The sequence below is a fragment of the Oikopleura dioica genome, chromosome XSR, assembly GCF_907165135.1.
Source record: "Oikopleura dioica chromosome XSR, OKI2018_I68_1.0, whole genome shotgun sequence".
In the NCBI taxonomy this organism is placed as follows: domain Eukaryota; kingdom Metazoa; phylum Chordata; class Appendicularia; order Copelata; family Oikopleuridae; genus Oikopleura; species Oikopleura dioica.
This window is the reverse complement of record NC_137294.1, coordinates 5,455,177-5,481,582: the sequence shown is the minus strand read 5'-3', so window position 1 is coordinate 5,481,582 and position 26,406 is coordinate 5,455,177. Positions and strand designations below refer to the sequence as shown.

Here is a 26,406-nt window from a genome sequence, read left to right as displayed (position 1 = left end):
AAACTGCATATTGAACTCTTGATGAAAGTATTAGAATTGAAAATCATCAACTAAATGTATAAATGATCGGGCTCATTAATCATGCCTTGCTTGATCCTTTCTCTATTGCCGATTGGCACCTGTAATATATAAAGATAGACAAAGATGTAAGCAAAGTCTAGTCTTGTTTTAAATAAAATGATGTACATGTATTGATTATGTTAAAAGGTACAACTTATCAGCCCTTGAGTGATAGTAAAGTTAAGAAAAACTCAATGGCGTCATCCTGTAAATTGTAAAGGCAACAGGCTGGGCCCGCGCTGACCGGCGTAGATACAGTTCGAGTGGCTGACTTTTTCACTCTTGAAGATTTCGGTCATTCTGTGGCCCGACTGGCTCAACTTTTGAATACTTGAATAGTAACATGTTTTTGTACAAAGCTTGAATTTAGAAGTAAGAAATGGTTTTGGCTTAGTAGAGAATGATGGAGAGAAGAGAGTAAAATTTGAGAGCAATAATTTTATGAAAATATTCATATTTTATACAGGTAGTCCTGCCACCTTGTGACGAGGGATTGAGCCTAGCTTCAATTAAAAATAAAATAAACGAGGGTGTGCGATGATTACTATTGCAGTGCTGAAAAGCGCTTGAGCCAGGCTCCTTATAGATGGTGGCAAGCTGCTGTACGAATTCAGACTGATAGCATCTGCCGAACTAACTTGAAGCTAGGCGAAGTTGCTAAGTGAAGAAATTTTAAATAGAGCCAGCAGATATTTAGTTGAACACGAACTTGATTGATGATATAGGGGTGATGTACCATGGGCAAAAGAAACAGAGAAGAAAAAAGGTCAATAAGATATTCCTTTGAAGAAGATAGATAATATTATTTAATAATACTTTCTTTAAACATTTTAAAGTAGAAACTGTCTGAGATCGCTGCCTAGAGAAGAATTTGATCTTGTACTAGTTCCTACGGGGAACTTTTACGGCGTAAGACTATCTGCACTTTGATAGTTTTGAAGGAATGAGAGCTTGTTCGCAAACTTGGAAGAGAAGGAAAGTGTACAAGACAGAGAGAAGGAGAGAAAGGATTAGAAAAAAGTTGAACTTGCAGGTTTATTCAATCAAAACTACGTCAGAGATAGGTGGAATGTTGGAACTAAGAACGTCGTTAACACATTGACTTAAGAATGCCTTCTTCGATGAAATGGAAGTTTTTTTTTTGCGAGAGGCGATTCTTAACTCCTTATACAAGCGTGAACTTATGTTATTGGATTTATGTCTAAGATAATTGTCTTATGGCGCTCCCTCTCACCTAAAGAGATCATAGCTGCCGGGAGTTGGAAGAAAGTAAGCGAAGAAGCTAAACGCTAGAAAGGAAAATTACTGGCCTTGAAGAATTTGCAATTACTGGGTATCGCTGTCAGAAAGATTGAAAAATAATAGTCGTAAAATTAAAAATATATATAAATATGTTTAGTATCTTTGGGCCGATTGATAAAATAACAGGGCCGATGCTTGAGTCCAGTGAGTGGACTCCATCTTGAAGAATAACCAAGGAATAATGTTGAAGCATCTCCAGTTTACTCGGTTTTCAGTTTTAGTCTAAAAGTTTGGTCTTTCTCATGTTTACTGAAATGGAGCTTACCTTAAACTACTACTAAAGATAAACCGTAACGTCGTCGGAAGAAATCTATAGAGGACGTATAAGACAGCAAATATTAACGCTATCGAGTCGAGCATCAAGTACTGGTACCAGTACAAGTTGTGCGCAGCTGGACGCAAGTGAAACGCGCCTTTGGTTCTTATCGTGTACTCGATCCAGAAAACTGCGGCTTCGAGCGGCGTCATCGCCTTGTCCCGATGGATGCGGCTCATCGACCGCGCGTTCTCAGTGAAGGAGTAGTCTTCGATAACCCTAGGAAGAGTTCTCTAAGTGGGATAAAATTGAAACGGGGGTACCTTGTGACAGCCTCGTAAAGATCGTCGGAGGTGAGAGAAGTGATGTCTAGGGTGACGCCTGCGCCGCGCTCGGTCACTCGAAGCATGTTGTCAAACTGATCTACGAGTAGAGGAACACCAACTACTGGCACGCCATGGTATATCGCTTGGTAGAGCCCATTAGTTCCTACAAACAGATATTAGTCTAAAAAAATTTATTTGACGTTCGATATTTACACTCGCGGTGTGATTTATCAAATAACACGACCGATCTTTAAATCCGTTATTATATGTGAACGGAGCATATAAATGCCTTTAACAGCTACTTGCCTCCGTGAGAAATGAATAGCTTGGTCTTCGGGTGTCCCATGAGTTCATTTTGGGGGATCCAATCCATGGTCTTCGTGTTCGCTCCGAGCGAGTCAGGCATCTCTCCGTCATATCGCCAGATGACCCGCTGCGGGAGCCTCGCAAGAGCGGCCGCGATTACTTCCGCTTTGGATTTGTGCATCGAGCGAACCATAGAACCCATGGAGAAAACGATGATTCCATCGTCTGCCTCGTTGATCCAGTCCACAAGGCTCTGGTCTTTGAGGGGCTCTGCTTCTTGGCAATGAAAGCCTCCAATGAATTTAACGTTTGGCATCAGTGGTCGAGGATATTCGAAGGCGAAGTCTGTTCTAAACACCAATTAGCATCTATCGTCAACTGAAATGCTTTGTAGAAAATGAGATGACCTTGCTCAGAGTCAAGTACGCTTGTTTTGGCTGTTGCCTAGGCACACGTATGTAGAATATACTGTTGCCAAGTAAGCTCTGAGAAGCGCAAGGGCATTAAGCGTGAGCAAGCACGAAGTACAATAGGGGCTTAGTAGGAAGTTGATCAAATCAAATTTGCGAAGTGAAGAAGGGACAAAGCGCAATAGATTACAGCAGGGAAGTTTATTCAGCGGCCATTCGTACCTGATGAGCCACATAGAGCTTTGACTGACAATATCCAGAAAGCTTCGGTTCGAGTCGATGTATTTGTGAACAATTGAGTCCATCATGGATAATCCAGCTCGGACGCCGATGGTTTGGTATACGTAGGTGATCATATTCATCGTTCGCTCGAAAAGATTCATCGTGTCCGAAAACTCAGTGTTAATCATAGGCACATAGCTAAGGGGCATCGGCGTCTGCGAAAGCGAAAAGTGCAGCTCGGCTGGCAGTGTGCGCACATTGTAAACGAATGGCACTCCCATCTTGGTGGCGATGAGTTCGCCGCACATCACCGTCGGATCCGCTAACACCAAGTCAAAGTCAGTAGCGTTTAACGAGTTGAGAAGGGTTGAGTTTTTCATGACCAGCTCACATTGGTTCATTCTTCGAAGGGATAACTTTGTTTAGAAAAGCCAATTGAATATAGCCTTCAGTCTACATCCTATAGAATAGAATCCTAAGGATATCATTATTCGTATTAGTTGCGTCCCTTTCCTCATAGATAACTGTTCAGCAACAAAACTAACCATCGCGTAAGCTTTCCCGAAGAAAGAGGATTCTGCCGGATCGCCGAGTTTGACTTGTGAGAGCACCTTATCCATACTCTGCAGATGGTGGCCTTCTTCGTAAGGCACATAGAAGTCGATATAGGTCGCCTCTGGAATATCGATCTTGATAAAGTCCGTGTATGCCGAGGAACGCATGATCGCCACTTCGTGATCGCGGCTGATCAGCTCTTTTATTATAATCTGAAATAAACCTTGAATGTCCGAAAATATGTGAGAGATCGAGTACTACGTGCACTTATATATTAATCGCACCTCAAAGTTTAACATGAATTTTAACTAACTCATGAGTCGAGTTGTTGTCTAAAAGACTGAAAATATCTGAAAAATACCGCAGCCCCACACTGTGATAAGATTACAATGTATATATTTTATTATAAATTGCGATATTTTGTAACACTACGATAAAAATGCGGGTTTAACTTGTGGCTCCCTGTAGACATCTTGTCTACTGAAAATTAATTTCATTTCAATTTGCTAAAAGTCACCATAAATTAAAAAGAGGTGTAATTGGGCGGGCTTTAAATGTAAACTGTGGCGCAGGTTGCATAATAACGCTTCTTTCACGGACAATAAAGTTTAAACGTTATTTAAACGCGCAGATTGAAATGGATGTACCCAGTAATCAAATCAAATATTAGTGCGTGTGAGGGGTCTGTTACCTTCATATTGATCCAGTGGCTCCATTCTGCTGGCCAAACTAAGATTTTGGAGGCATCAGCACCGACCGCGACGAGGGCGAGGAGCAAGGAAAGCTTCATTGTCGTCGTTCTTGTCGACGAAACTTGTCACCCAATTTCGATCGACCAAAAAGAAACCAGCTCTTAACAGGAAAGTGTGAAAATTTTATTTTTGTTTTGTTTTTCTCTAATTCAAATTTGCTTTTTTGAAAAAGTGAGAAAATGATTCAGCTTTTAAAGCCGATTTCGGGGAAAAAGAGGAGCTCGGACTCTTATTTTCTCTCGCGCTCTCTCTGCGGTTTTCTATCTTTCTCTCCTAAATTCATCGGGATCTCTCGGGACACACGTCTTTTAACAGAACACGCATTAATGATGCATTTAAAGTTCCTTATTATTTCCTTAGCCGCACTATGGTATTTTTTTGTTACGAGACCTTATTATTTCTCTGAAGGCAATAGCGCCGAAAATATTCAAACTCTAAGAAAAGTAATTTAACGAGCTATAGCGGTATGCGCCGTAAAGGCTCGCTATGCTTCAATTAATGAATGTAACACGGACGAATATCTCTTTGTAAACTTTAGTGAGGAGGGACTAAGAAAATTTAAGTCATGCTCTATCCGAAAGGCGTCATTTCCGAGCCTTGTCATTTACAGCGTGGCGGACATAAAAAAGAATCTATATTTGCCTCTGCTTTTGTTCAGCATTTCCTCTTTTTGGAATCGGGATTTATGTAACTCCTTTACGAGAATCTCAAATTCAAGAGAGGTGGACATCATGAACTTTTTGGAAATAAATTACTCATTAACGTTCAACGATAGACTTTTACGAGCGGTTTTCTTTTTATCACTTGACATAAACATTTGCTAGGTTCCATAACGCAATTAAAACGTTAGGGACTAAATTTAATGCTCGAACAAGAGTAATGACTTATAAGACCCCTAAGAATCGCCAGCTGATTCAAACGAATGAAGTCATTATTTCGTCATGAGGAGGTAAGACTGTTACTTGTAACAAGATTTTATGGCGCGAAATAATTAATCTCTATAAAGTCAGAGGGTTAATTTAGAAAAGAAAGAAATACAATTTCGTTTCCGATCTTGAAGGAAAACGAAAAGTAGAAAGTAAGAATGCGACAACTCTTGACGAAATTGAAAATTTCTCTTTTTCTTTCAAGTTTTTTGTTCTCCAATCTCTCACCACTTAACGAGGGGCTGGGAGAAGCAGAAGCACTTGAAATTTGTCACGTTCGTTGGTCACCACAGAAGACGAATTAACGAACAAAACGAAAAATGTCAATTGAACGAAAATTGAGCATTTAATAAAAAATGGTATATAGAGAATAAGTGAATGTAAATTATTCATCCCATTCATTTGCAAACTGACGGACATCGACAAGGCCGGGTCTAACTCGTCGTGATAAAAATGACGTGCTCGAACAGAAATGCATCGATTGAGTGCGCTCACTGTAAATATTCGCACGTATATTTATAACACTCGTGGGGCGGCTAAATCTTCAATTAAGTAATCGCGTACTAAAGTAGGTCACGCCATTCCAAAACGACACTTCTCTTCCTTGATTTCACATAGCGAGATTTCTCCTAATTTTCTCATTGCCGTAAATCAAAAGCGCGAAAATTAGATTGTTCATCTTATGCGAGTACTTCATGAGACAGGACGCGAGCACGGAGTAGATTAAGGGCCCCAACAAAAGGTTGAAGACCTTTGTCCTCCCCTTTTGTCAAATCTACGCGGGACTCGGGAGCACACGGAGAAATGAACTCATTAGGAGCAAACTTGAATTTGACCATGCCGCAGAAAAAATTCTGCAACGATCGCGCACTGATTTCCACCAGGGTGAAGACATGCAAAAGAATTTACATAATCGCATTAGAGTGCGTCTTTTAAAATTCCGCGTCTACAAGAAAATAAAACCAGAACAAATGGATTTATCAATTTCTTTATATGACAAAGATAAGTCGTGAGAAGCGACTTAATTATAATACATTGATAGTGGATTACTCTGCGCATGAATGAGTGAGTCCGCTCGGAGATGCAATGAATGACTGGGCGATAGGTTGGTAGAAAGAGGGATGAATACCTTTTCGCGCGGGGTTGATAAACTGAGAATTTCTCAGCCTTGAAAACAAGTCCAAGTCCTTCAATTCTAGAATTCTTGTTGTCTCTAAGCTTTCGTCAGTGAGGGAGACGAAAACCGCCCAGAGTGTTAAGATGGCGGATCAATAGGAAAAATTCAATTAGTCCGAGCTTGTCCGTCTAGCGGGGCGTTGGGCACATCGCCTTCTTTCTCTCCCTCTCTTTTTGCTTTTTCTCGTTCTCTTTTCTGTTTCTCGCGCTTCAAGCGAAACGAGCGCCTCCGAAAAAACCAAATTCCAATTGTTTGAATTTCCTACTGGAAAAATAGATCTCACTATTGTTTTACACTGGAAATCGTCATCCACGTTTGACCCCTATTTGAAGCGCACCGCGCGTTACTTGGCGACCTACCAATAATAAAAGCCGCACTTATCGGAACATAAATTTCATTATCTGTAATGCAATCAGATCTCCAATAAAGAGCGGGCAACGAATGCTTATTTCCTATTAGATTGCTGTCAAGTGGCCATATTCATCAAAACAGTTTCAGAATGCTATGAAGTAGGCTTGCATTTTGCGTCATTCGTTTGGCAAAAAACGAGCTGGTAAATCTGATATGATTATCAAAAGTTAACCAGTTACTCATCATTGATTGCTATCAGTTTTCAGAAATACTTTCCACGAGATAAAACACTCTTTCGCTATCGTAGGAATCGAAAACATTAGCGTAGTCTCTGATTAGGATTTACGAAATTGTATCTCAAACAAGTTCCAGCAAAAGACAGTTGAATCATAGAATAACGCAAAAAGCAGATTGGTAGATCAGGAGTGAATAATCTAACGAAACTTATTCACGCATCAAAGCATGTCCTGGCGCTCGTAAAAACTTAAGCTCTGTTTGGCTGGGTTTTCCTTACAAGAGAGTTTATAAGTTCATTTGCCGAGTTAACTTTTGCGCGGAAGAGTGCAGGATTAAACTGCTCCTTAGAGCAAATTTATTCCGCGCTGTAGATTGCAGGTGAATTCAGAATTCTTTAAGAACTAAATAATTCTGCGTGAAGCAACGAGGAGTTATCCAAATAAGCCTAGACAAGCTTGGAAGGTTATCTTCCTTGATTTCATTTCTCTGCAAGGGATGTTTAAATGTGTTCAGGCCTCGCGTTAGTCAAATCTAATACCACTTAATTATAGGTCTCAAAGGGGAATTCAGAAGACTGTCCACCCGTGCAATTGCCACGTGATAAAAGACTATATTATCGATTCGCCTTAACCGCAAACGCATTTATCCATACGGTGACTAGATTGTACAGCTTTGACTTAGAATTATTCCAAGCCGCCTAGTACCTCCTCGATTATTCGCTCTCCCATTTATGTGTTCTGTTTTTTCTAATATCGGTATTTCCGGCATAAATATATCTAGCGCCGTACACAAGGCAGTTTTCATAAATAAAATGCATACTTACAGCAGGTCAAAGTTTACTTTTAGAAAAAAAGTAAAAAATCGGTCGTTTTTTCTCTTTTGAATTCACGCGTTGGTATCGACTCTATGACGAAGCCAAGCGCGGCCAAGCAATAAGTAACTTATTTCTAAATGACTACAGTGCTCCTCTAGAATACTCATCAAGCTAAACAAAGAACGACTTTTTAGACTTTATGAAGATCAAATAGCAGGTGACGTCTTATTTTAGTAAATGACTTTCTCATTACTCAACATGGCCAATTCATCTACAAGAAAAACGAGGTTCCTCAATAAAAATTAACCTCATTGTCTATGAGAATGGTTGCTTCTTACCTGTAGTTTATCAAGCGATATTCGTCAGCCGGTTTGAACGCTGGGATTTACGATTGTGCACATAACTCTGAGGTTTAAAATGTCTGAAAGGGAAGTCTTTTGTTATTTTCGCTCCAGCGCAATCGAAGCGGAAGTGCGTGTACTGTTTAGGCTAGCGATTTAGCGATAGCTACGGAATGCCAAGGGTCCATGAAAAGGTCAGTTAAAGGAATTCGAGCTTTAACACAATATATAACATGGTCACGGGTTATCTGCTTCATTTGCATTCATAATCGACGGCAATAAAGTTTTATTGTATGGACATGTTAGTTCAAACAGAGCTAGGAAAGATCATTCTTTTTTTTGCGAGTTGCTATGCCAAAACCTTCAAATAAATAACAAAGTCAGTAAAATAAATGAGAATATTGACAGCATCAATGACAGAATACACATTCTGTATCCTACAGTGGGAGAAACGACAAATAGATACGGTAAATTATCAAGGTCGTGGTCACGGTTACTATTTGCGTTACTTTCGTGATAGAAATCCTATCTAGTATAAGAATTTAGCGAGTTAGGAAGTCTTAGGATTGAAGAATCGATTACGCAAAGTTTATATTAATAATAAATTCCTGTTATAGGAGATCCCTATTAGGAATTTAAAAGTGGTATTCGCTAGAATTTCTATCCTAGAAAGACTAAAGAGTGCAAGGTAGTGAGGTTTTAAGCACTTTTGAATTAAATTGCGGATTTCTCACTAAAGGAGTTTTAAATACGTTGAGATAATTGCGCTTTTGAAACCTCAGAGTATTTCTCTCTTGTTCGCACGACATTTGAAGAAACCGAGAAAGCCCTTTTAATGCCAGCAGTTTCCACCTACGCCAAGACTCAGCCGGAAATCATCAATTTGGACATAAATTTTAATAACTTTTCACGAGTAAAAATAGAGTAAAGACATACGAGTCCGCCAATTAGAATGAAAGAAATAGATAGAACGTTTTTTTTTTTACAAAATTAGAGTGTGACTGGTTTTTTTTCGTAATTTTCCAGTTGGCAGTGAGATGGGAGCTGGATTTTCAATGAATTTAATTCAAAAAGTCAAAAAGTCTTTTATATCAGAGTTGCTCTGGTGTGAAAAAATTTAACAAAAGCATTATAACAATCAATTGAAACAATTTTTATCATCGTTGATGAATTACGTCTTCTTATTGGTGTAGCTCATTGCCGCATACTTTTCGAAACGCTCGAGGAATGAATTCCAGTAAAGCTTCATTTCGGGTGGGGTAATATAAATGATATCGCAGGGTCTATGATGGGTTAACGAATAATAGCGTTAAAAACGCTTATTGTTCTGTAAACAAAAAACCATTAATCCATGTCCTGTCTTTGTAGATCTTGACTAAAGCCCCTTTATTCAACCCAAGCGCTGCGGCATACGCAGCGATCTGTAGCGGCTCGTCAAAGCACTGCGAGAGATTCTGAACTTATCTTCACAAAATTACTGCAGTTGAAGCGAACAAACAGTTTTACGTTTTTGGCTTGTTTTCCAGTCGATGATGCACCAGCCAAACTTGTGGATGTATCCTTTTTACGAGTTATGATCAGGTAGTAGAAAAAATTTGGAAAATTATCAAAAAGCAGCATATTGAATCTAACAGTGTTAGACTAACACTACAACAAGAAAATTCAATTCTTGGAATAAGAGTCACCTCAAACGTCTTTCATCAGAACCCTTCCTATGCTATCTGCAATGCCAGTGTATGGTAACTGCGAGTTTTGTATTCTGTACTCAGATTCCTTGATTGTAACGTCTCCACTTCTCAAAATTGGTTCAACTGACTTCCAAAAGGCTTTTACGTCGTGCCCCGCTTTTTCGAACGACTTTTCAAAAGCAGCCTCGTTTTCTTTCGCAAAACACTCGATCAGATAGTGAGTGTCCGTCCCGTGCTCCAAAAGATTTCTTTGATAAATCTTGAAGCCGCTTTCGCCCATTTCGAGTATCATCCTTTCCCTCCATCGGCGCAGAACTTCCCGCTGATTTTCTGACATAGTCTTCTGTAGAATCGAAGTTACTCCAGCAACCTTATCGCCAAAGTCTTCAGCTTCAATTTTACCAGGCTTCAAATGAGGTTCCCCGTTGAGTGTCAACCGCTCCTGGATTTTGATGCTTCTCAGCACTTCCAATATCGGCCTGAGATTTTGAAATAAACAAGATAAAATTTGAGAAACGAGTTTACGCGGTACTGCTTTCTTCTTTTCCTGGATTGGGTAATAATTGTCCGTGCCCATTCGCGTAAACGAGCTTTTCCATGTTCTGAAGAACATTCCCCCAGTCTTTCAGACTTCTCAGCGGTCTTTCCAACCCACTTATGCATCGCCTGGCGATCCTGATCATACTAAAAATGGTACCAATGAGAGAAAAGCGATTTATTCTGAATTGGAATTTAAATAGAAATGAGAGGAGAATATTTAGATCGTTTCTTGATTGACCCCGGCAAATTGGCGAAGATACTCGGCTGATACCTCTTAAATTCGTTGTATTTAGCAGTAGCGATAAATAGATCATACCAATGTAGGGTAGTTTTTGCATTGATTTCATCTCTTCTAAGATAAATTGTCTAGCCGATGCGTCGGGCGTGCCTGTTCTTTCTTTGAAAAGGCCCTTTTTGTTGTAATTGCCCGAGATCTTTGTCCAAAACGCCAGACAATTTCGCTCATTTTCCAATAAAACATCGCACTCATGAGGATAGTGTTGGTTCGGCATCACTCTAGCTCTGTTGTTGGATTGAAAATAACATGTCCAAGAGGAAATACGAATAAAGGGCTAAACTATCGGCTTTACGATAAGATAAAATTGGGAAATTAAGAGACGTTTAAACCCAATATTTTCCTCATTTGATAATGGTGCGAAGAACATTCTTTCTTTCATTTTCTGATAATTTGCTTCGCCGTAGCGCAAACAGTTTTTGTAGCTCGATTGCTCGCGCTGACAGTTTTCGGCAATAAGCTTCAAATCGAGATCATCTGGAGTCTCGTTCATTCTCATAGATAAAAACTCAATTTAAGCGAAAGAAGATATCTATTGGCTGTAATTAATTAGAAGATAAAGCTTTATTCGGAATCAAAGAAAGAATCAACAGAAAATGGAACTGACAGTGGAGCTAAAGAAGAAAAAATCAAAGAATAGAAATCGAAAATCAGGTCGTAAAGGCGCCAATCAGTAGTCTGGAAGAGGCGAGGTGATGAAAGACACAAACTCGTCGTATTTAATGTAGCCATTTGATTGGACATTTGCAGATCGGAGGAGCAAGTCACATTCTCGACTTGTGAGCTAAACATACGGATGAACATAACAACAAGGCGTTAGCGCACCTTTTCGCCCGTTCTCGTTAGTATTTGGCGCACTTCTTGGACGGTGACGAAGCCCTTCTTTTCCCAGTCCGATTGCTTGAACGCGGCGAGTATTTCCTTCGCCGCGTTTTCCTGACTCAGTTGTTGATGCCTTAGAATAAGAATTTTCAAAAGAGTCGAAATGCCCTTACATAATGTTCAAAAAGGTCGAGAACTCGACGTCGTCACCGTGCTTCTTATCATAAGTTTTGAAGTGACTTTCAATTTCCTTCTTGGTCGGATATGTTCCGAGAGATCTCATAACAGTTATGACATCCCTGTATAGCTTACAGATAACAGTTCAAAATTATATTTTCTCTATAATATCTGGAAGCTAGCCTTGTGGAAATTTTGTTTTGCTTCTTTCGATCGTAGAGGTTGAAGCACTCCCTGAACTCGTCGATTTGCTTTTGCGATAAGTATCGAGCCATGTTTCTTAAAATTCAGAACTTCACTTTTCATATCGAAGAAATGTTGAATCGGTAATTATAAAGAAGAATGATGATAAATACTGCTAGTAATGTGTCTTTCAGATTAGGTAATTCATTCGGGCTCAACGCCACAATTCAAATTCCAGGGGAGAGCTTTGTCGATCATCTTCGGATAAGCAAGACCGAGGTTTTCCATAATGTCGACGAATTCCGTTTCGGACTTGGTCAATCTTGGGTTGAATTGCTTCTCTTCATGGACAGAGCTCGAGGTCTGTCCCTTGTAATCATGAGCTGGGTAGATCTTGAAGTCCTCCGGCAGCGAGAAAATGCGATCGTGAACTGATTTGAAAAGGGTTTTCGAGCAGCCTTAAATTGCCCAATAAGAAAAGTTACTTTTAGAAGAGCTATTTTACCTTCTTGAAAATCAGTTCTTCCGCATCCTCGAATAAGTAAAGCGTCTCCTGTGAATGCGGCACCGCCATCGTGATCCACATAAGTTACGCACCCGTTTGTATGCCCTGATTAAACAATTTCAAAACAAAATGATGCAGGAGGCACACCTGGTGTGTGTCGAACTTCCAAATTGATGTCCCCAACTTCAATTTTAAAATTATCATCAAACTTCTCGTCCGACTTGGCCGTGTTCGCCGATCCGAGTCCTGTCTGAAGCCCTTCAAAGTGGGCCCGAAGAAGATGAGTGCCAGTTATATGATCTGCGTGAACATGCGTGTTCAAGGCTTTCACTAGCGTCAGTCCAAGCTCTTTCAACAATTTCGCGTCCCTCTCCACCGTAAGATCGACAGGATCTAGACGTGTCTTATCGTTAGAAATATCCGACTCCTGAGGGCTGCGTAACTTACCAATAATGATAGCTTTCTTAGTTCTCTTGCATCCCAAAATATAAGTATAGGTGGACGACTCTTTCTCGAAAAGCTGCCTGAACAGAACCTTCTGCGACATACTTCTACACGCTCTGACAATGCCTGTGTTCATTAATAATATTCCCTGATGTACGAGTCAGCAATCTAGAGATTGTACCATCACTTGTCTTTTCTTTTTCAAGTAGTGCGAGTACACAAAAAAGTCAACACAAAAAACAGAGCCTTGTTCACCCGATCACAGGAGAGCAAGTCTTTTTAAAAGAGTTTTTTAAAGCAAGTTTTGTATTCCAGTGCTAATGACATTATCATCGCAATTCATAGATGATTCTTGTTTGTAAACTGAACAATTGAATAATAATAAATGTAATTCAGTAAAAGTAGATCGAAATAGGTTTGAGAATTGTAGCTCTAACCAAGTCTCGAATGGGATCCATGCGGAATAGAAAAGTAACAGTTGAATCTCACACGAGGACAAGGTAATAGCCGGTTTATAGCAAATTGAATTTGGTTTTTATTTGACCGGGCATGATTTTTTTTAGTTTTTAGAATGTTGGACAGGGGCAGAAAGACAGGGCAGCTTCAGACAGCGGCATGATCAAAGCGCGATACTAAGTCGGTTATCACGCTAGATCTCGTTCGCACGTTCGGTATATACTGTATAATTGATAGAGTGATAGAAATATTGAAATGAATTTCGAGTGTGTAAATTTGGAGTTCAATCGTGATAAATGGGATAAATGAAATACGCGTGAGTTTTGAGGTCCGAAAGATTCGAGGTCAGTAAGAACACTAACAAAGGCGAGAGTAGGGGTGGCTGCCTTTATCTCGCCGATGTTCTTGTAGACACCAGTTGATAATGAAAGATTGTTCCGGGCCGGAAATATTGCAGGTAAATGGTATTTGAAAAGGCTAAATCGCGATGTGAAGGCTTTTAGACTACTGGCACTGATGTCCTTTTTGTAAACGGTAAACAAAAGAAGTCTACGTTGCCGGTAGTTGTTTTTCTATTGCAAAAGTTAAGGGCGCCGTGCTAAGCTGGAAAAGAGTCTGCCCGAAAAAAGTGCGGCGCATCACACGTCCCCAGCTAGGCACGCAGTACTGACGACTTTGATGGTTTCCGTTATTGTTTATTTTTGTAAGTTCACTGACTTATTGAAAATTCTACAAGGTAAGGCGTTATTATTTTTGAATACTCTAGTGGTTTCATGTGATCGACTATTAAATAGATAATGTATTTTAGCGTATACCGGTTGTTTAGTCCGCGTATGGTTCATCTGGAGCAATTCCCAGGTGGTGCAGCAGTCCTTTTCAAAAATGGATCAGATTTAGTATGGATCCAAATTGAAGAATATGTTTTTCGAATAGTGACTTAATACCCTAGAGGGCGAATATTTATAAGGATTTAGGTCGGGTTGGTTTTTGTAGTTCTCAAAAATGAGTTAAGAGATTATGTAGATAATAGAATTTGGATTTGAATTGCAGTTCAATGGTACAAACACTGTAACTGTTTTCAAAAAATAGAACACATAATTAGCTGGAAGGAGACCTTCGAATGATAACTGAAATGGTCTGAAATGGCCAATCATTATTAAATATGAATCGACATTTAGGGATACAATATTAAGATGAAGAACAATTACGGCGTGAGAACGTATAGACGTAATTGCGCTGTAGAATATGTGAAGCTTGAAAGCCTACTCGTTACGGTGAATTACTGTAACTGCTATATGATAAAATGATAGTATGAAGAGGAAGTTGAAATTGGAGAGATACGTATAATGGGGGGAGAGGGGATTAATAGAAAATAAGGAATTTGAATCAAGACTCTGAAAGTCTATAATAATAATATATCATGTAACTTGGTTATGATGGGTTGGTGATGATTCGACGGACCTCTCCGGGACGCTTCGGTGCGGTGTCGGCGAGAGTCAGCCGTTTTCGATCAGTTGACGTGAGGTTAACGATCGTTTCTAAAGAATAAATTACTCCACGTTGTATTGCGTGATTTCGTACCTGGGTTCTGTTCGTTTTCGGCGGGCGGAACGCCGTTGCTGCCCTGATCGTTTGGTTTGGGAGCGCCTTGCATTCCTTCGTGGCCGTTCTGTCGAGTACCGGTTTCGTCGACTCCGAAGTTCTTGGTCAGAGCGAGCAGTTTCTGTCTTTCTTCAGCCATCGTTTGCTTGTAGTTATCCATGTTGCCCATTTTAGACGGATTGGTTTGAGCGGCGCTGGGCTTGCCGCTAGCACGAGCTTGCCCATTCGAGCCTTGGAGATGATGGCTGTTGCCAACGCCCTTCTGAATAGGCTGCTTGAGCATCTCGTTGCCAATCACTCCTTTCTTTTCGAACGGATTTCCGAACTGTTGCTGCTGCATCATTCTTTTTCCTTGCGGTCTAATAAGAGTGATTAGGTGAAAAGTGCAAGGATAGTTGAAATCACCTGTGCTGCTGGTGAAATCCTTGGCCATTGAAATTTTGGAATGATGGTTGTTTGAAGCCAGTTTCCATGCCTTGTCGGAGAAAATGCTGGTTGAGCTGATTTTTGTCATCAAAGCCCGCAAACTGTTGTTGCTGATGGGGTTGCTGTTGCTGCTGCGGATGCTTGAGAGAGTCTTTTTGCTCGAACCCGTTCGCGAATCCTTGATTAGGATAGCCGCCCTTCGCAAACTAAAATAGTAAGGTCAAAATATGCATCACGACTGTTGTCTTACGTTAAAGTCCTTCGTCTTATGTCGACTTTGGTGGTGAGGAGGAGTTATACTCGTTGGGCGATTGCGCTCGCGGAACTGAAGCACTTGCGAAAGCTGGCCGAAAGCATTCGGATGCATTTGCTCGAATCCACCCGTGTTTGGAGGGATGATGTTCTTTGCTAACCCAGGAGATGGAGACGTTGACTTGCCGAAACCTTGCATTTGCTAAAAATAACCGACTTATAGAGCAATTGTTCAAATGATCTTACCGGAAACGATGGGAGCCCATTTTGTCTTGCTTGCTGATTAATAAGACCACTAAAGCCAGATGTTCGGTATCCTGTAGGCCCCATTGGTTGACTATCAATAAATATTATGGCGAGAAGATAATGATAATTTCACCTGAATATATTCTGCATGGTTGTGTTGGATGGCGGTCGTTGGAGGCCCATGACGTTCGTGTAGTCTTGAAAGTTATTGGGGTTGAAAATTTGGTTCCCAAGCGAAGACGATGGATCTGGAAACATGGCCTCGCTCCTGCCAGTGCCTTGATAAAGGTCAAATGAGCTTGATGTCGATGGTGAATTGTATAAAGCATTCGTATCATGGGGAAAGAAAGACTAAATTTAGATAAATATCTCATTTTAATAGCGAAAACTTACAGTCGCCTGTAGAGCTTGAGCAGATGCTTGGGCAATTTGGAGCTGGTTCTGATACATCGGTTGCTGGTAGTTGGTGAAGTTGCTTGGATTACTGATGAGCGCTTGATTGTAATTCGCGGCTAGAGTGTTCGTTGAGTTCGCCATGAGGTTACCATTGAAGTTACTAAAATGATTTTCGCTTATTCTCTAATGATTTAAATAATCTCACCTTCCGAGGTTATTCTCAATTCCCTGAGAATACGGATTCGCTTGTTGTCTCGTTATGTTCGCCTGGAAGTTCATCTGAGAGTTCTGCATACTCGCTATCGGCTGTGCCATCGAAGAGGTAGGAATAACCTGTGGGACTGCTTGCTGCTGATTGATCGCTTGTTCAGGCTTATTTGAAAATAGACTCAAAGTGTAAGGATCGAGTGTTACCTGACTGGTGGCAGTCCCAATATTCTCCTGCTTCGTAGGCGATTTCCATGAGCCGCCCTCTCTATTTTGGCTCCAGTCAGGTCCGTTCCAGATGGGTTGCTGGGCTGAGGGCTGCCACGTTGCTGAAGGCATCACGTTGGCAGGGATGTTTCGCTCAGCGGAAATCCAGGCATTGTGGACGGTTTTCCATTTGGCGCTCTCATGTTGGCCTGCAACTAACACCTCTTGCTTTGGATTAGAAATGAGTTCCTGTGGATCGTGTGGAAAGTGCTGACGATTGATCACAGCGGGCTGAAGCGGCTGAAGACCTCGGGGGCCAGGATGAATCGGTTGCTGTGGAGGTTGTGGTTGAGCTGGTGCTTGTACTGCTGGACTTTCAACCGTGATCGTCGCTGGATTCTTCTCTTCTTCTTCCGGGGTGATGAAGTTGAGTGATTGTTGGCCAAGGTTTGGATCCTTGTCAGGGAATTCGACCTCGGTCCTGCGATCATTAATCGTCTCTTTGAAGATCTCTTCATCCACTTTTTCAACTTCAAGATTTTCTATTTTCTCTGTAATCTCTTCAACATCTTCCACTTCCGACGAGTTTTGCATCGATTGCTCATTCGAAGTCTCTACAGTCTCGGACTCATCAGGCTCCTCGCTATAATCTTCACTTTTCGATTGACGGGACCCACGCATAGCTGCTGTGGAACCCGCTCGCTTCTTCGCCATGAGACCCCTGAAAGACATTCCTCCCCGTATCGCCTCAACATGTTGCGTCTCGACTTCTTTGATGTCGCTGCTTGGCTTGGGAAACTCGTATGCCGTTCTGAAATCGGCTGATTTGTATTTGCTGCTCTCACGAGGCTTCTTATCACGGCGAGTGTTCTTCCTATCAGTGGCTCTCGTAGCTCCTCCGCGTTTTGCGCGTCCGGCTGTTTGTCCGTCTCGCTCGGGACGATCATGACGATCTCTAGGCTCCTTTCTTTCTCTAGGTCTTTGTGATACGTTATCATCGTCTTGGGAGTATAGCCGAACGGATCTATCAGAATGTTTCGCGGATTCATTAACTGAGGATGCATCTCCGTCTTTTGAAGAGTTATCTAACTTTTTAGACTTTTTCTCGGGTCTAGCTTTGCGAGCTTCTTCTCGACGCTCATTACGTCTATCACTTCTGCTCGGTTTGTGATCGTTATCGTTGGATTGGTGGGCATTCTTTCGGTTTCCTCTTTCTCTAAAATTCTGAAGCGGATTCTCGTTGCTGTGGAGGCGTTGTTTGTGACTGCTGGAACTATCCTCGGACATCTTTTGGCCCTTTCGACCGTGATGATCCTTACTTGGAATGCGGTCGCGATCAGAGCGGTCACGATCTCTTCGGTCACCTCGTTCTTTATGACGATCGTTTCGATCTTTAGGCTCTCGCTGATCGCGATGCTCTCGACCATCTCGATTTTCTCGGGAATCACGGTCACGGTCTCGAAGCTCTTCACGATTTTTGATACCTTTCGGAGCTTGTAAAGAACCTTGTTCTTTGATATGTGGCTCTTCCTTATGGACATCTTCTTTCGGGGCTTGTTGGCGGGTTTCAATTCGCTTCGCCCAAACATTCTCCGTTGGAGCTGGAGCTGGCTCAATCTTAACGATTTTCTGTTCACTTTTTCCATCCTTCAGAGATTCTGATCTCGAGGCCTTTTCCGATTTTCGTGCGTTTTCTCCGCGTTTGGACTTTTCCCTTGGACCAGATTCAGGTTTTTCTTCCCGATGTCTCTGGCCTTTTTCAGGGCGTTCGCCACGTGAGTGATGCCCATCGTTTTTATCAGGCCGCTCTCGAGGATGCTTGCCTTCCTTTCCTTCGCGGGGTTCTCGTTCTCGACGGTTGTCACGTTTCTCGCGACGATTAGGGCCGCGCTCGTCTCGCTCCCTGCGTCTATCGTGTTCATCCCGCCTTGAGCTTCCCCGTTGATCGTCCTTCTTTCTATCGGCATTAGGATTAGTCTCGCCGAGCGTTTTCTTCCTATCATTCTCCGATGGAATATAAACTTCTTTATTCTTGGAATCTTGAGAGTCATCACGCTTGCTATCAAGTCGCTTGGCGATCTCCTTTTGCCTCTTTTCCCAGACGTTAGCATTCGATTTTTGCTCTTTTTCGGCATTATTCTTTTCAAGGCGACTATGCTTGCTTCCGTCAGCTGTCGGTAGCTGACCTTTTTGAGAGGAATTCCCACTTCGCGGTTTAAAATGAGCGCTCTCTTCGTCAGGGTTATCGCCCTTTTTCCATCCACGGATTTGTTTACTTTTCTCTTCTTTTTCAAACTCTTCTTCAACTTTGTCCTTTTGGTCGTCTTCGCCTTTTTCTTCGTTGGTGAAATCACGGATTTTTGCCTCCTTTTTCACCTTGATGATGCGCTTTTTAGACACCTGAACTGGTTCTGTCTCTTGGAGCTCGATGTTTTCAATATCGATGTTGTGATCAGATGATTCCGACGTCTGTCGTCGATTATTGACATTATCCGATCCTTTCCTACTGCGACGTGGGTTCACTGGAGCCGGTCTTGGCGGCTCTTCTCGTTCAAATATGTCTCGCCTTGATGAGTGTTTGGACCCATGTCTCGATTCATCCCTTCTATTTTCAATTTCAGACTCGTAAATGCCTCGTTTATGATCATCATAGAAGCCCCTGTGGATTGGTCTGCCTGACCCATAGCGAGGTCTGTACGCGTTACTTCTGCTTCCATTTTCATAGTTATTGTGGCCGCGATCGTGACGCGCGTTATACCTATCGTCTTCGTTCCTTATATCGTAGCGATCAGTCGAATCCGCTTCAGGTTGGAGAGGTGCTCTGCTCGGTCCCGCAGACGGAACCGGCGCAACTTCCGTCTTCTTTTTGTCTTGATCTTCATCTGAGAAGTCGATCTTTTCATCCCACTTGACCGGCCTATCGTCAGCCCATGACGCGGTTGAGTCGAGTTTGTCGTCTTCTGCCCAGTTGATTTCTTGAAGATTTTCTCCGGGCTTGTTCATTTCTGATTCGAAGTCAACATTCTCTTTCTCCGAAGATTGGGGTGAGTCCCTGTCTCGCGTTTGACGCCTCTTTGACGGACTCATTCGTTCTCGCTGATCTGGACTGCGCCGGCGGAAGGGCCTTCTCTCGTTAGAATCGGGCTGAGCTTCCTCCTTAACTTCATCTTGCTGTTGAACAGGCTGGTTGCTCTCCCTTTCTCCTGGAGGTGGTTTCATGTAAGAAGGTAGCATTGCTGCTTGTGCAGGGTTAGATGGTCTCTTGATCTTCGAGTCCTCCTGTTTCGCTGACTTGTCGGGCTGGTTCAGACCAGGAACGCCGCGACGCCGAGTCCACGGCAGAAGCCCGTCGATCGGAGCATCATCGCCTAAATTTTACGGTAAACGCCGACGAAAACATGAATACGAACCTCGTTTAGTTGCTTTGTCTTCAGATTTCTTCTGTCCCCACCCTGACGAGGACAGAATATTGACAGCGTCTGCATTTTCAGATTTTAAAGAAGGTAGAGGCGCGGGCCGAACGGAGGCTTTCTTTCTTGGTGGAGCTGATAGTGACGATCCTAACGGGCTGGGACGCCCATAGCCGCTGCGGGAAGAGGAGTCTTTGTACGAACGATTACTGTATCCACTGTATCCATATTGGCCTTTGTTCCGGGAAGCATATCGATCAGACATTTCTTACCAGATCCGGAATATACATTTGGAGAGTCACGCGAAGACTTTCAACTAAGAAAGTTTAGTTATTTTCTCTCACGGCGAAAAAATGCTTCTTTGATAATAAAATGAGAAAAACCTGTCTCTCGGCACCGACAGAATGGTCAATATTCTCTATTTTGGAAAAAGTCCAATAAATGGATCGCTGTAAATCAATAAAATGCTGTTCGCCTTTTCACGGCTGTGTGGCGAGCGGAGTTGCCTAAATTTGAGCACAAAAAATGGGCATCAAAGGTGCCATCGAGAGTACAAAATTGAAATTTTGTCACGCTCAGCTGCGCACACTTCTGGCGAGTTTCATCCCCACACACCGACGCGAAGTCCTCTGCGCGGCGAAAACGCCCGCGGTGCCAGAAATCTTTTTTTTTAAGATTCAACTCGAAGACTTACGCTTATAATTAATGAAAACTTTAGAGTTTCAGAGTTACTATCGATCGAAATGAAATATCATCTAGCATATTTGATAAGCAAAATGAGTGTCCCCTGAAATCAGAATGGGCCAAGAAACAGGTGAAGCAGTTCCTTCCGTACCTGGTTCGTTTTTTTTTCCACCGTTAATTTGGTAGAAAAATTGTGCGTTTTCGTTAGTCGAAAAATGTAGGGTCGCCTTCCCGATTCGATCTTCCTGATTTACGCTAAGCTGTACAAAAATCTAAATAGACAGTAGGTTAGCTAATTGTTAACAAGGTCTAGGGCGAGATGTGGGCAGAGTAGGGCTACATGCTTCCCTCAAGCGCGTCTCTACTGCGTTAACTCGACTCTACGATAGGTTAGGGCCTTGAAAAAGGGTTGATGGAGGAACTACAAATTTGACAATTTGACAAATCGGTAAAGAAGCTAAGGAGCGCGGACTGTGCCTCCGGGGCGCCGTTACAGACCTGCCCATTGGCTCATTTCCCGTCCGCCCTTTCGGAGCCTGACCAATTGAGCCGTCGAGCCATCCAACTGATTCATTCATTCACTACTCTCTACAACCGTCATCCCCTTTTCTCCTTTTCCCGGGCTGAGAAGCGCCGCGCGCCCCGCTTTTCTCTTTCTCAAATCGGCCAACTAAAGCAAACGCCGCTCCTTTTTACGTTCACAAAAACATCCTCCCAGACGTCTCTCCACTGAACAAATCCACTAATTCCAAATCCGACAAAACTTCCAAAACATAACAACACGATAACACTTCTCCTTAAATGAAACTCGGGACTTTTTCAGTTCTTCTATGTAATTGAACTAACGATATGTCTGATCGCTTACTCGCGGCAGTGGTAAGTCAGTAGTGACAGCTAGAAATCAGGGAAGAACATAAACTTCGCAGTGGAACTTGTCATTTGCAGAATTCGGCGTGGATGGCGAGGAGAAAGCGAAGAATGTCCTTTTGCAAGCTAATGTCTGTCGGCATCATTGAAATTTTGAAGCCGGGAACTTCGTTGTCGACCAAGGTCTCCTGCTGCTGTTTGACAGTTTCTTCCATATCCTTGACCAATTTCAGGTCAAACTGGCGGCGTTCCTCTTTCATCTCATCCACCATCTGCTCGTGCTCCGACTTGATTTGCCGCCGAATGCGTCTCAACTCAACCTCGTCTTTCATTCCCAACACTCTTTGTTGATGATTTTTCATTTGCGCAGACATGCGTTCTCGCTGTTTTCTCATCACTAGATTTATTTTGAAAAAGTTGAAAACGGGGATTCGGTACTTACGAACTGTTCGCTCTCCATAGAGCCCATCCAGTATCAAGACTTGGCATTTTTCGAGTTCCTTGACAACTTGAATTATCCACAGATCATCTTCATTTAACGCATCTAAAATGATATGTACAACGGTTCCCGGACGGTTATTCACGCATACCTTCGACAACCTGAACGAGTTTTTTGACGAGGTCAATTTTAAACGGGTCCTGGACATGTCTTTCAAGTTCTTTGTGTGCGATTTCTCTGACTCTTGTGCTTACAGGCACCTTATCGCTACTCACTGCCATTCCTCACACTTCTACTCGCAATGAATCACTTGCGAACAGTGAGTCATCAAACAAGCTCCGAAGCGAGAGAACAAGTTCGTCAGCTTCTGAACAGAAAGCGGCCATTTAGCGTGTTTTTATACAAAATTTCATAGATTCTGAAGTGGAAAAATAAAAACGAAGTAGTGAGGCAGGTACATTATGATCCTGATTGACGGTAGTGGAGGCTCAGAACATCTCGGTCTTTTTCATTATTCGTAAGAACTCGGCTTCGGACACTTCTCCGTCTCCGTCCATGTCCGCTTCGTCGATCATTTCCTGCACATTCGATTACAGTCGATGTGAATGGTTCTAGACGCTCACCTGTAATTCTTCGTCCGTCAGATTCTCATTCAGCTCTTTACAGACTCGTTTCAAATTCTAAAGCAAATTGCTCAGAATAGAAAAGACAAAGAAGATTACCTTGAAGGAGATTTTTCCAGTTTCGTCGTCGTCGAATAATTTGAATGCCTTTTGGATTTCTTCCTAAGCAAAGTTGGTAAGTCGATTGTCCAAAGAATAGAGCTTCTGTTACCTTTGGATCTCGCTCAGACATCTTCTGCGACATGATTTTTAGGAAGTCATTAAAGTCGATGGCGCCCGTTCCGTCGGTCTCGACTCCGGCGATCATCTGTTTCAGCTCCTCCTTTTTCGGCTCGAAGCCCAGCGCTCTCATGGCTACCTGAAAATCAATTCTCAGATGGATGAAAGAAGACAATAGTCGACCTTTATCTCCTTGACGTTGATGGTTCCAGTGCCTTCGGTATCGAACAAATCGAACGCTTCTCTGATTTCAGCCTTTTGCTCGTCCTTGAGCTCCAACTTGGTGGTTTTCTTCTTTGCTGGCTGTTTTCGGTAAGCACTCATTCTGAAATTTTCTCTTCGAAATGGCTAAAACAAAAATGAACAGAAAAGAAAAAACTCGAAGATGAGTAAGAGGGGTGCCCGAGGGCTTTCGAACAAGGGCACCATTTTCTCGTGTAATAAAGAGCACAATGGAATATTATTTTGGGCGGTTTGGATTGTTTGTCCAGAAATTCAAACTTTCTCTAATTCGCGATTCGATGCTGCGGGCGCGCGCAAAACACTCCGGAGCGCCGGTAACGCTCTAGAAATTTTCAACAAAAAGAAAATTGAACTTGGCGCCTCGGGCTATGTTTACAATTTGCGGGAAGCGTTTTGACGCCCTCAGGCGAGTGCATGGTAAACTCTGCAGCCCATGACTGGAGCGATAGTTCTACCTTGGGCACACACAAGCTTTCTTCTCCCATGGCAACGATGCGGAAATTTGGAACTTTGGAAAATCAACACCAACCGTATTGGTGACAACCTGCCATCGCTTTGGGCACATTTGCTCAAGATACTTCCTTTGCTGCGTATTCGTGCCCAAGTGAAACTTTCGAAAGAAAAAAACGAAATCGCAGAAAAAAAGAAAAACTAGGCCGGCGAGTAGATCGGGGCGTACTGTGATTGCTTTTCGTGAAACTAGAACGCGATCCATTGTCCAGTAGCGCCGGAACAAAGAGAACAACCCGACGTGTTGAGAAAGTATTTGGATCGAAATTATTTTTGACGGGCATAAATCAACCCAACTGATAATGAGAAAACGCTGACGACGAAGACACCGGCACCAGAGATGGTCAAAGTCAAGGAATACGTCCCGGATGCGCTATCCATCGAGGCCAGAGCGATTGCAGATCAGGTACTGTATACTATTAAACTACCACACAATAATAATTAATTATTATAAATCTTAATTATGTTATGCATGTCGAAAATATAAATAAAGTTGGCTCTATTAGTCTCAAGAAATATATCATCAGATGCAGGAATCGGCAATACTCGTGCGCTATTTTTGAAAAACGAGAACAGATTTTCTAGAGCTAGTTATTGAAAAAGTGACAAGCAAGCTTATTGATGAGGGAGACTTTAGTTAGCAAGTGTGCCTCATGCAGTAAGGAGGGCTTATTCAGAGCCGCTTTGATACTAGTCGTATCTAGCAATGCCGAAACGGGCATCTGAGTCGGAGAGTGGTCGTCCCAGTCCCAGTTGGGGGGACAAGATCATCGATTTGTCCTTGAAATTTGCTGAACAGAAGCCATTCGAAAAGGTTATCGATAGGAGCAAAATTTTATTCGCTCGGGGAATAGTACGGGGAATAGTACAGTAAGGAATAATTAAGGCGATCCAGCAGAAGAAAGTTTTCCGTTTGGATGGCGGGCATCGGTACATTCGAAAAGCGATGCGCGATCGGGGCTGGATCGAAAAGATAACCCCGAAAACGAAGCGTTTTCACTGTGGCGCGAAATCAGACGCCAACGACGACGACATTGACAAATCAGATGACGATCTCGATGAAGACGATCTTGATGAGCGCGAGATCCTCATCTCGCGAGCGCTGCGCGACGTGGAGCCCCACCTTCAATTCGTGCCCTTACATCGAATTGATTTCAATCACATTCCCAAGGAAATTGTGCTCAATCACTTTCCAAAGGCACAGTTCGTCACCAAAACTGGCTTGACTCTCGCTCTCAAGAACATGGCCTGGTTCAGTGATCGCCATGCGGACGAATTTTATCCACGGTAACTCTGTCTCATTCTTTCATTATTGAATTTATCTTCTCGCAGATGCTACATACTCGGAGACAAGGATGATAATGCTGCGTTTCAAGACGACTTCCGAACTTGTGCGATGACGGCCTTCCTAAAGAGTGCCGAGAGACAGAACAAAGCCGTGCATCAAGATGATTACATTGAAGTCACTCCTCCAGGAAAGTGTCGAAATTTTAGGCATTCCAAACCAGCAAGACTCTTTTCGACAGTCTAAAAAGGTTTTGTCGAGGAGTGCTTTTTAGAATTCGCCCTTGAAATCTTCCAAAAGCACTTCGAGTTCCAAGAAGAAGGAAGCATTGCTGAGTCAATCATCACGCTTGCAAAGCAAACTTCCATAAATATGGAGGAGGGTGAAAGCACGGAACAGTGGAATAAGTTCTTAGAAGCCTTTTATAAAGTCGCTTATTCTGGATATCACATCGCAGGTAAAACTCAAATAATTCCCTTTAACTCTCCACACTTTCAATGATTTCAATATTGCTTTTAGGTGCCAAAGAAAGGGCCGATGATATTTCGAATGCGCTTTCTTCGTATTATATGCGAAACCCACAAGCCGAAATTGAAGGCGAGAAGAATCTATGGATCGTCAAGCCTGGTGCAATGAGCCGAGGTCGGGGAATCGCTGTCTACAAAAACTTGAAGGAAATCACGGATATTCTTGGGCCTGATTTGACTGTAATTGCCAACAACCGCTGGGTGGCGCAAAAATACATCGAGCGCCCCTTGCTCATCAATGGTGTCAAATTTGATATTCGGCAGTGGTTTCTTATTACAGGGCAGTGATGCGCTAGAATGCTTAATATTTATATTGTTGCCGCTTATAATGCTAGTAGTAGTTCATCCCGTAAACGGATTGGAATCAGTTAAGCTGCTGGATGTACAAACGGGCTTATGTTCGCTTCGCAACAACCAAGTTTAATCTGGACTCACTTGATGCACAAGTGCACTTGACCAATAATGCCATTCAGAAGAATTACTCCATCGATGCTGATGTTCAGGAAAGGATTTCGATAATTTCGCACATAAATATCAAATTTCAAATATGAATCTAATTTTATATTAATCCGTAATAAAGGATGCCGTACCAGAAGAAAAAATGTGGTTCTCTGAAGAGCTTGATGAATACCTTCGAAGTCTGGGACATGGAAATGCTTACCAAGAAAAAATCTATGAAGACATGAAGAACATTCTTATAGAATCGTGTCTGTCGTCTCAGGAGAACTCAACGCACAGGAAGAACTCATTCGAGGTTTACGGCGCCGATTTCATGCTAGACGAGAAGCTCAATGTATGGCTGATTGAAATTAACCAGGGACCAACAATGTCCACTGCTACAAAGGTATCTGATGAGCTTGTCGGCGAAATGCTTGAGGATATGTGTAAAGTCGTCGTTGACAGACGAGCTCGTGGTGGACGCAATGCGGATACAGGGAACTTTGTGCAAGTGTACAGGCAAGGAAACGCTGACCCTCCGCCATTCACTGGAACAGCACTTTCCGTCGAAGGAAAGGTCTGTTACAAGCCGAAACCAAAACAACGCACTTTTATCAAGACAGGGATTATTTTCTTTTTATAACACGAGTATGAAATCTTAAATTCATCCTGGAACTCAG

The 26,406-nt window shown here is 42.4% G+C and overlaps 10 protein-coding genes across 12 annotated transcripts in view; 2 read left to right on the top strand and 8 right to left on the bottom strand.

Annotated features, from left to right (window-relative positions):
• Positions 1–26,406, top strand: part of LOC145706788 (uncharacterized) — a 50,042-nt gene that overhangs the window by 13,007 nt on the left and 10,629 nt on the right. The gene's annotated exons all lie outside the window — the stretch shown is intronic.
• On the bottom strand, positions 164–8,138 carry LOC145706812 (UDP-glucuronosyltransferase 2A1-like). Its single transcript, XM_081784258.1, has 8 exons — positions 8,033–8,138; positions 4,129–4,289; positions 3,387–3,649; positions 2,883–3,284; positions 2,251–2,600; positions 1,942–2,107; positions 1,628–1,897; positions 164–1,584 (listed from the first exon to the last, which is right to left on the bottom strand). The coding sequence occupies exons 2-8, from the start codon at positions 4,225–4,227 to the stop codon at positions 1,563–1,565; spliced, it is 1,572 nt and encodes a 523-aa protein (XP_081640384.1). The 5' UTR covers positions 4,228–4,289; positions 8,033–8,138; the 3' UTR covers positions 164–1,562.
• Positions 8,305–10,403, bottom strand: LOC145706797 (mitochondrial genome maintenance exonuclease 1-like). The gene is made up of 5 exons (XM_081784244.1): positions 10,249–10,403; positions 9,750–10,202; positions 9,534–9,597; positions 9,394–9,489; positions 8,305–9,320 (listed from the first exon to the last, which is right to left on the bottom strand). Exons 1-5 carry the CDS (start codon positions 10,320–10,322, stop codon positions 9,207–9,209), a joined length of 801 nt encoding a protein of 266 aa, XP_081640370.1. The 5' UTR covers positions 10,323–10,403; the 3' UTR covers positions 8,305–9,206.
• Positions 10,433–11,057, bottom strand: LOC145708656 (uncharacterized). Its single transcript, XM_081786353.1, has 3 exons — positions 10,891–11,057; positions 10,580–10,779; positions 10,433–10,536 (listed from the first exon to the last, which is right to left on the bottom strand). The coding sequence occupies exons 1-3, from the start codon at positions 11,055–11,057 to the stop codon at positions 10,481–10,483; spliced, it is 423 nt and encodes a 140-aa protein (XP_081642479.1). The 3' UTR covers positions 10,433–10,480.
• On the bottom strand, positions 11,110–11,871 carry LOC145706400 (calmodulin-like protein 4). The gene is made up of 4 exons (XM_081783795.1): positions 11,741–11,871; positions 11,554–11,679; positions 11,384–11,513; positions 11,110–11,342 (listed from the first exon to the last, which is right to left on the bottom strand). The coding sequence occupies exons 1-4, from the start codon at positions 11,830–11,832 to the stop codon at positions 11,229–11,231; spliced, it is 462 nt and encodes a 153-aa protein (XP_081639921.1). The 5' UTR covers positions 11,833–11,871; the 3' UTR covers positions 11,110–11,228.
• Positions 11,865–12,853, bottom strand: LOC145706399 (uncharacterized). Its single transcript, XM_081783794.1, has 4 exons — positions 12,693–12,853; positions 12,393–12,638; positions 12,246–12,350; positions 11,865–12,198 (listed from the first exon to the last, which is right to left on the bottom strand). Exons 1-4 carry the CDS (start codon positions 12,823–12,825, stop codon positions 11,945–11,947), a joined length of 738 nt encoding a protein of 245 aa, XP_081639920.1. The 5' UTR covers positions 12,826–12,853; the 3' UTR covers positions 11,865–11,944.
• On the bottom strand, positions 12,977–20,868 carry LOC145706779 (uncharacterized). Of its 2 annotated transcripts, none has more exons than XM_081784219.1 (11): positions 20,727–20,868; positions 19,892–20,207; positions 16,482–19,849; positions 16,273–16,439; positions 16,065–16,227; positions 15,805–16,022; positions 15,672–15,762; positions 15,424–15,627; positions 15,153–15,379; positions 14,727–15,106; positions 12,977–14,683 (listed from the first exon to the last, which is right to left on the bottom strand). In XM_081784219.1, the coding sequence occupies exons 2-11, from the start codon at positions 20,154–20,156 to the stop codon at positions 14,577–14,579; spliced, it is 5,190 nt and encodes a 1,729-aa protein (XP_081640345.1). In that variant the 5' UTR covers positions 20,157–20,207; positions 20,727–20,868; the 3' UTR covers positions 12,977–14,576. The 2 variants fall into 2 exon arrangements, with proteins under 2 accessions (XP_081640345.1, XP_081640346.1); XM_081784220.1 differs by lacking the exon at positions 20,727–20,868 and adding an exon at positions 20,275–20,422.
• LOC145706801 (uncharacterized) lies at positions 21,378–22,288 on the bottom strand. Its single transcript, XM_081784247.1, has 3 exons — positions 22,033–22,288; positions 21,885–21,986; positions 21,378–21,839 (listed from the first exon to the last, which is right to left on the bottom strand). The coding sequence occupies exons 1-3, from the start codon at positions 22,160–22,162 to the stop codon at positions 21,511–21,513; spliced, it is 561 nt and encodes a 186-aa protein (XP_081640373.1). The 5' UTR covers positions 22,163–22,288; the 3' UTR covers positions 21,378–21,510.
• Positions 22,276–23,079, bottom strand: LOC145706805 (uncharacterized). Its single transcript, XM_081784252.1, has 5 exons — positions 22,907–23,079; positions 22,716–22,862; positions 22,604–22,666; positions 22,505–22,561; positions 22,276–22,459 (listed from the first exon to the last, which is right to left on the bottom strand). Exons 1-5 carry the CDS (start codon positions 23,045–23,047, stop codon positions 22,370–22,372), a joined length of 498 nt encoding a protein of 165 aa, XP_081640378.1. The 5' UTR covers positions 23,048–23,079; the 3' UTR covers positions 22,276–22,369.
• Positions 24,127–26,384, top strand: LOC145706813 (tubulin tyrosine ligase 3-like). Its single transcript, XM_081784259.1, has 7 exons — positions 24,127–24,290; positions 24,363–24,763; positions 24,809–24,952; positions 25,013–25,218; positions 25,281–25,563; positions 25,641–25,785; positions 25,869–26,384. The coding sequence occupies exons 1-7, from the start codon at positions 24,183–24,185 to the stop codon at positions 26,367–26,369; spliced, it is 1,788 nt and encodes a 595-aa protein (XP_081640385.1). The 5' UTR covers positions 24,127–24,182; the 3' UTR covers positions 26,370–26,384.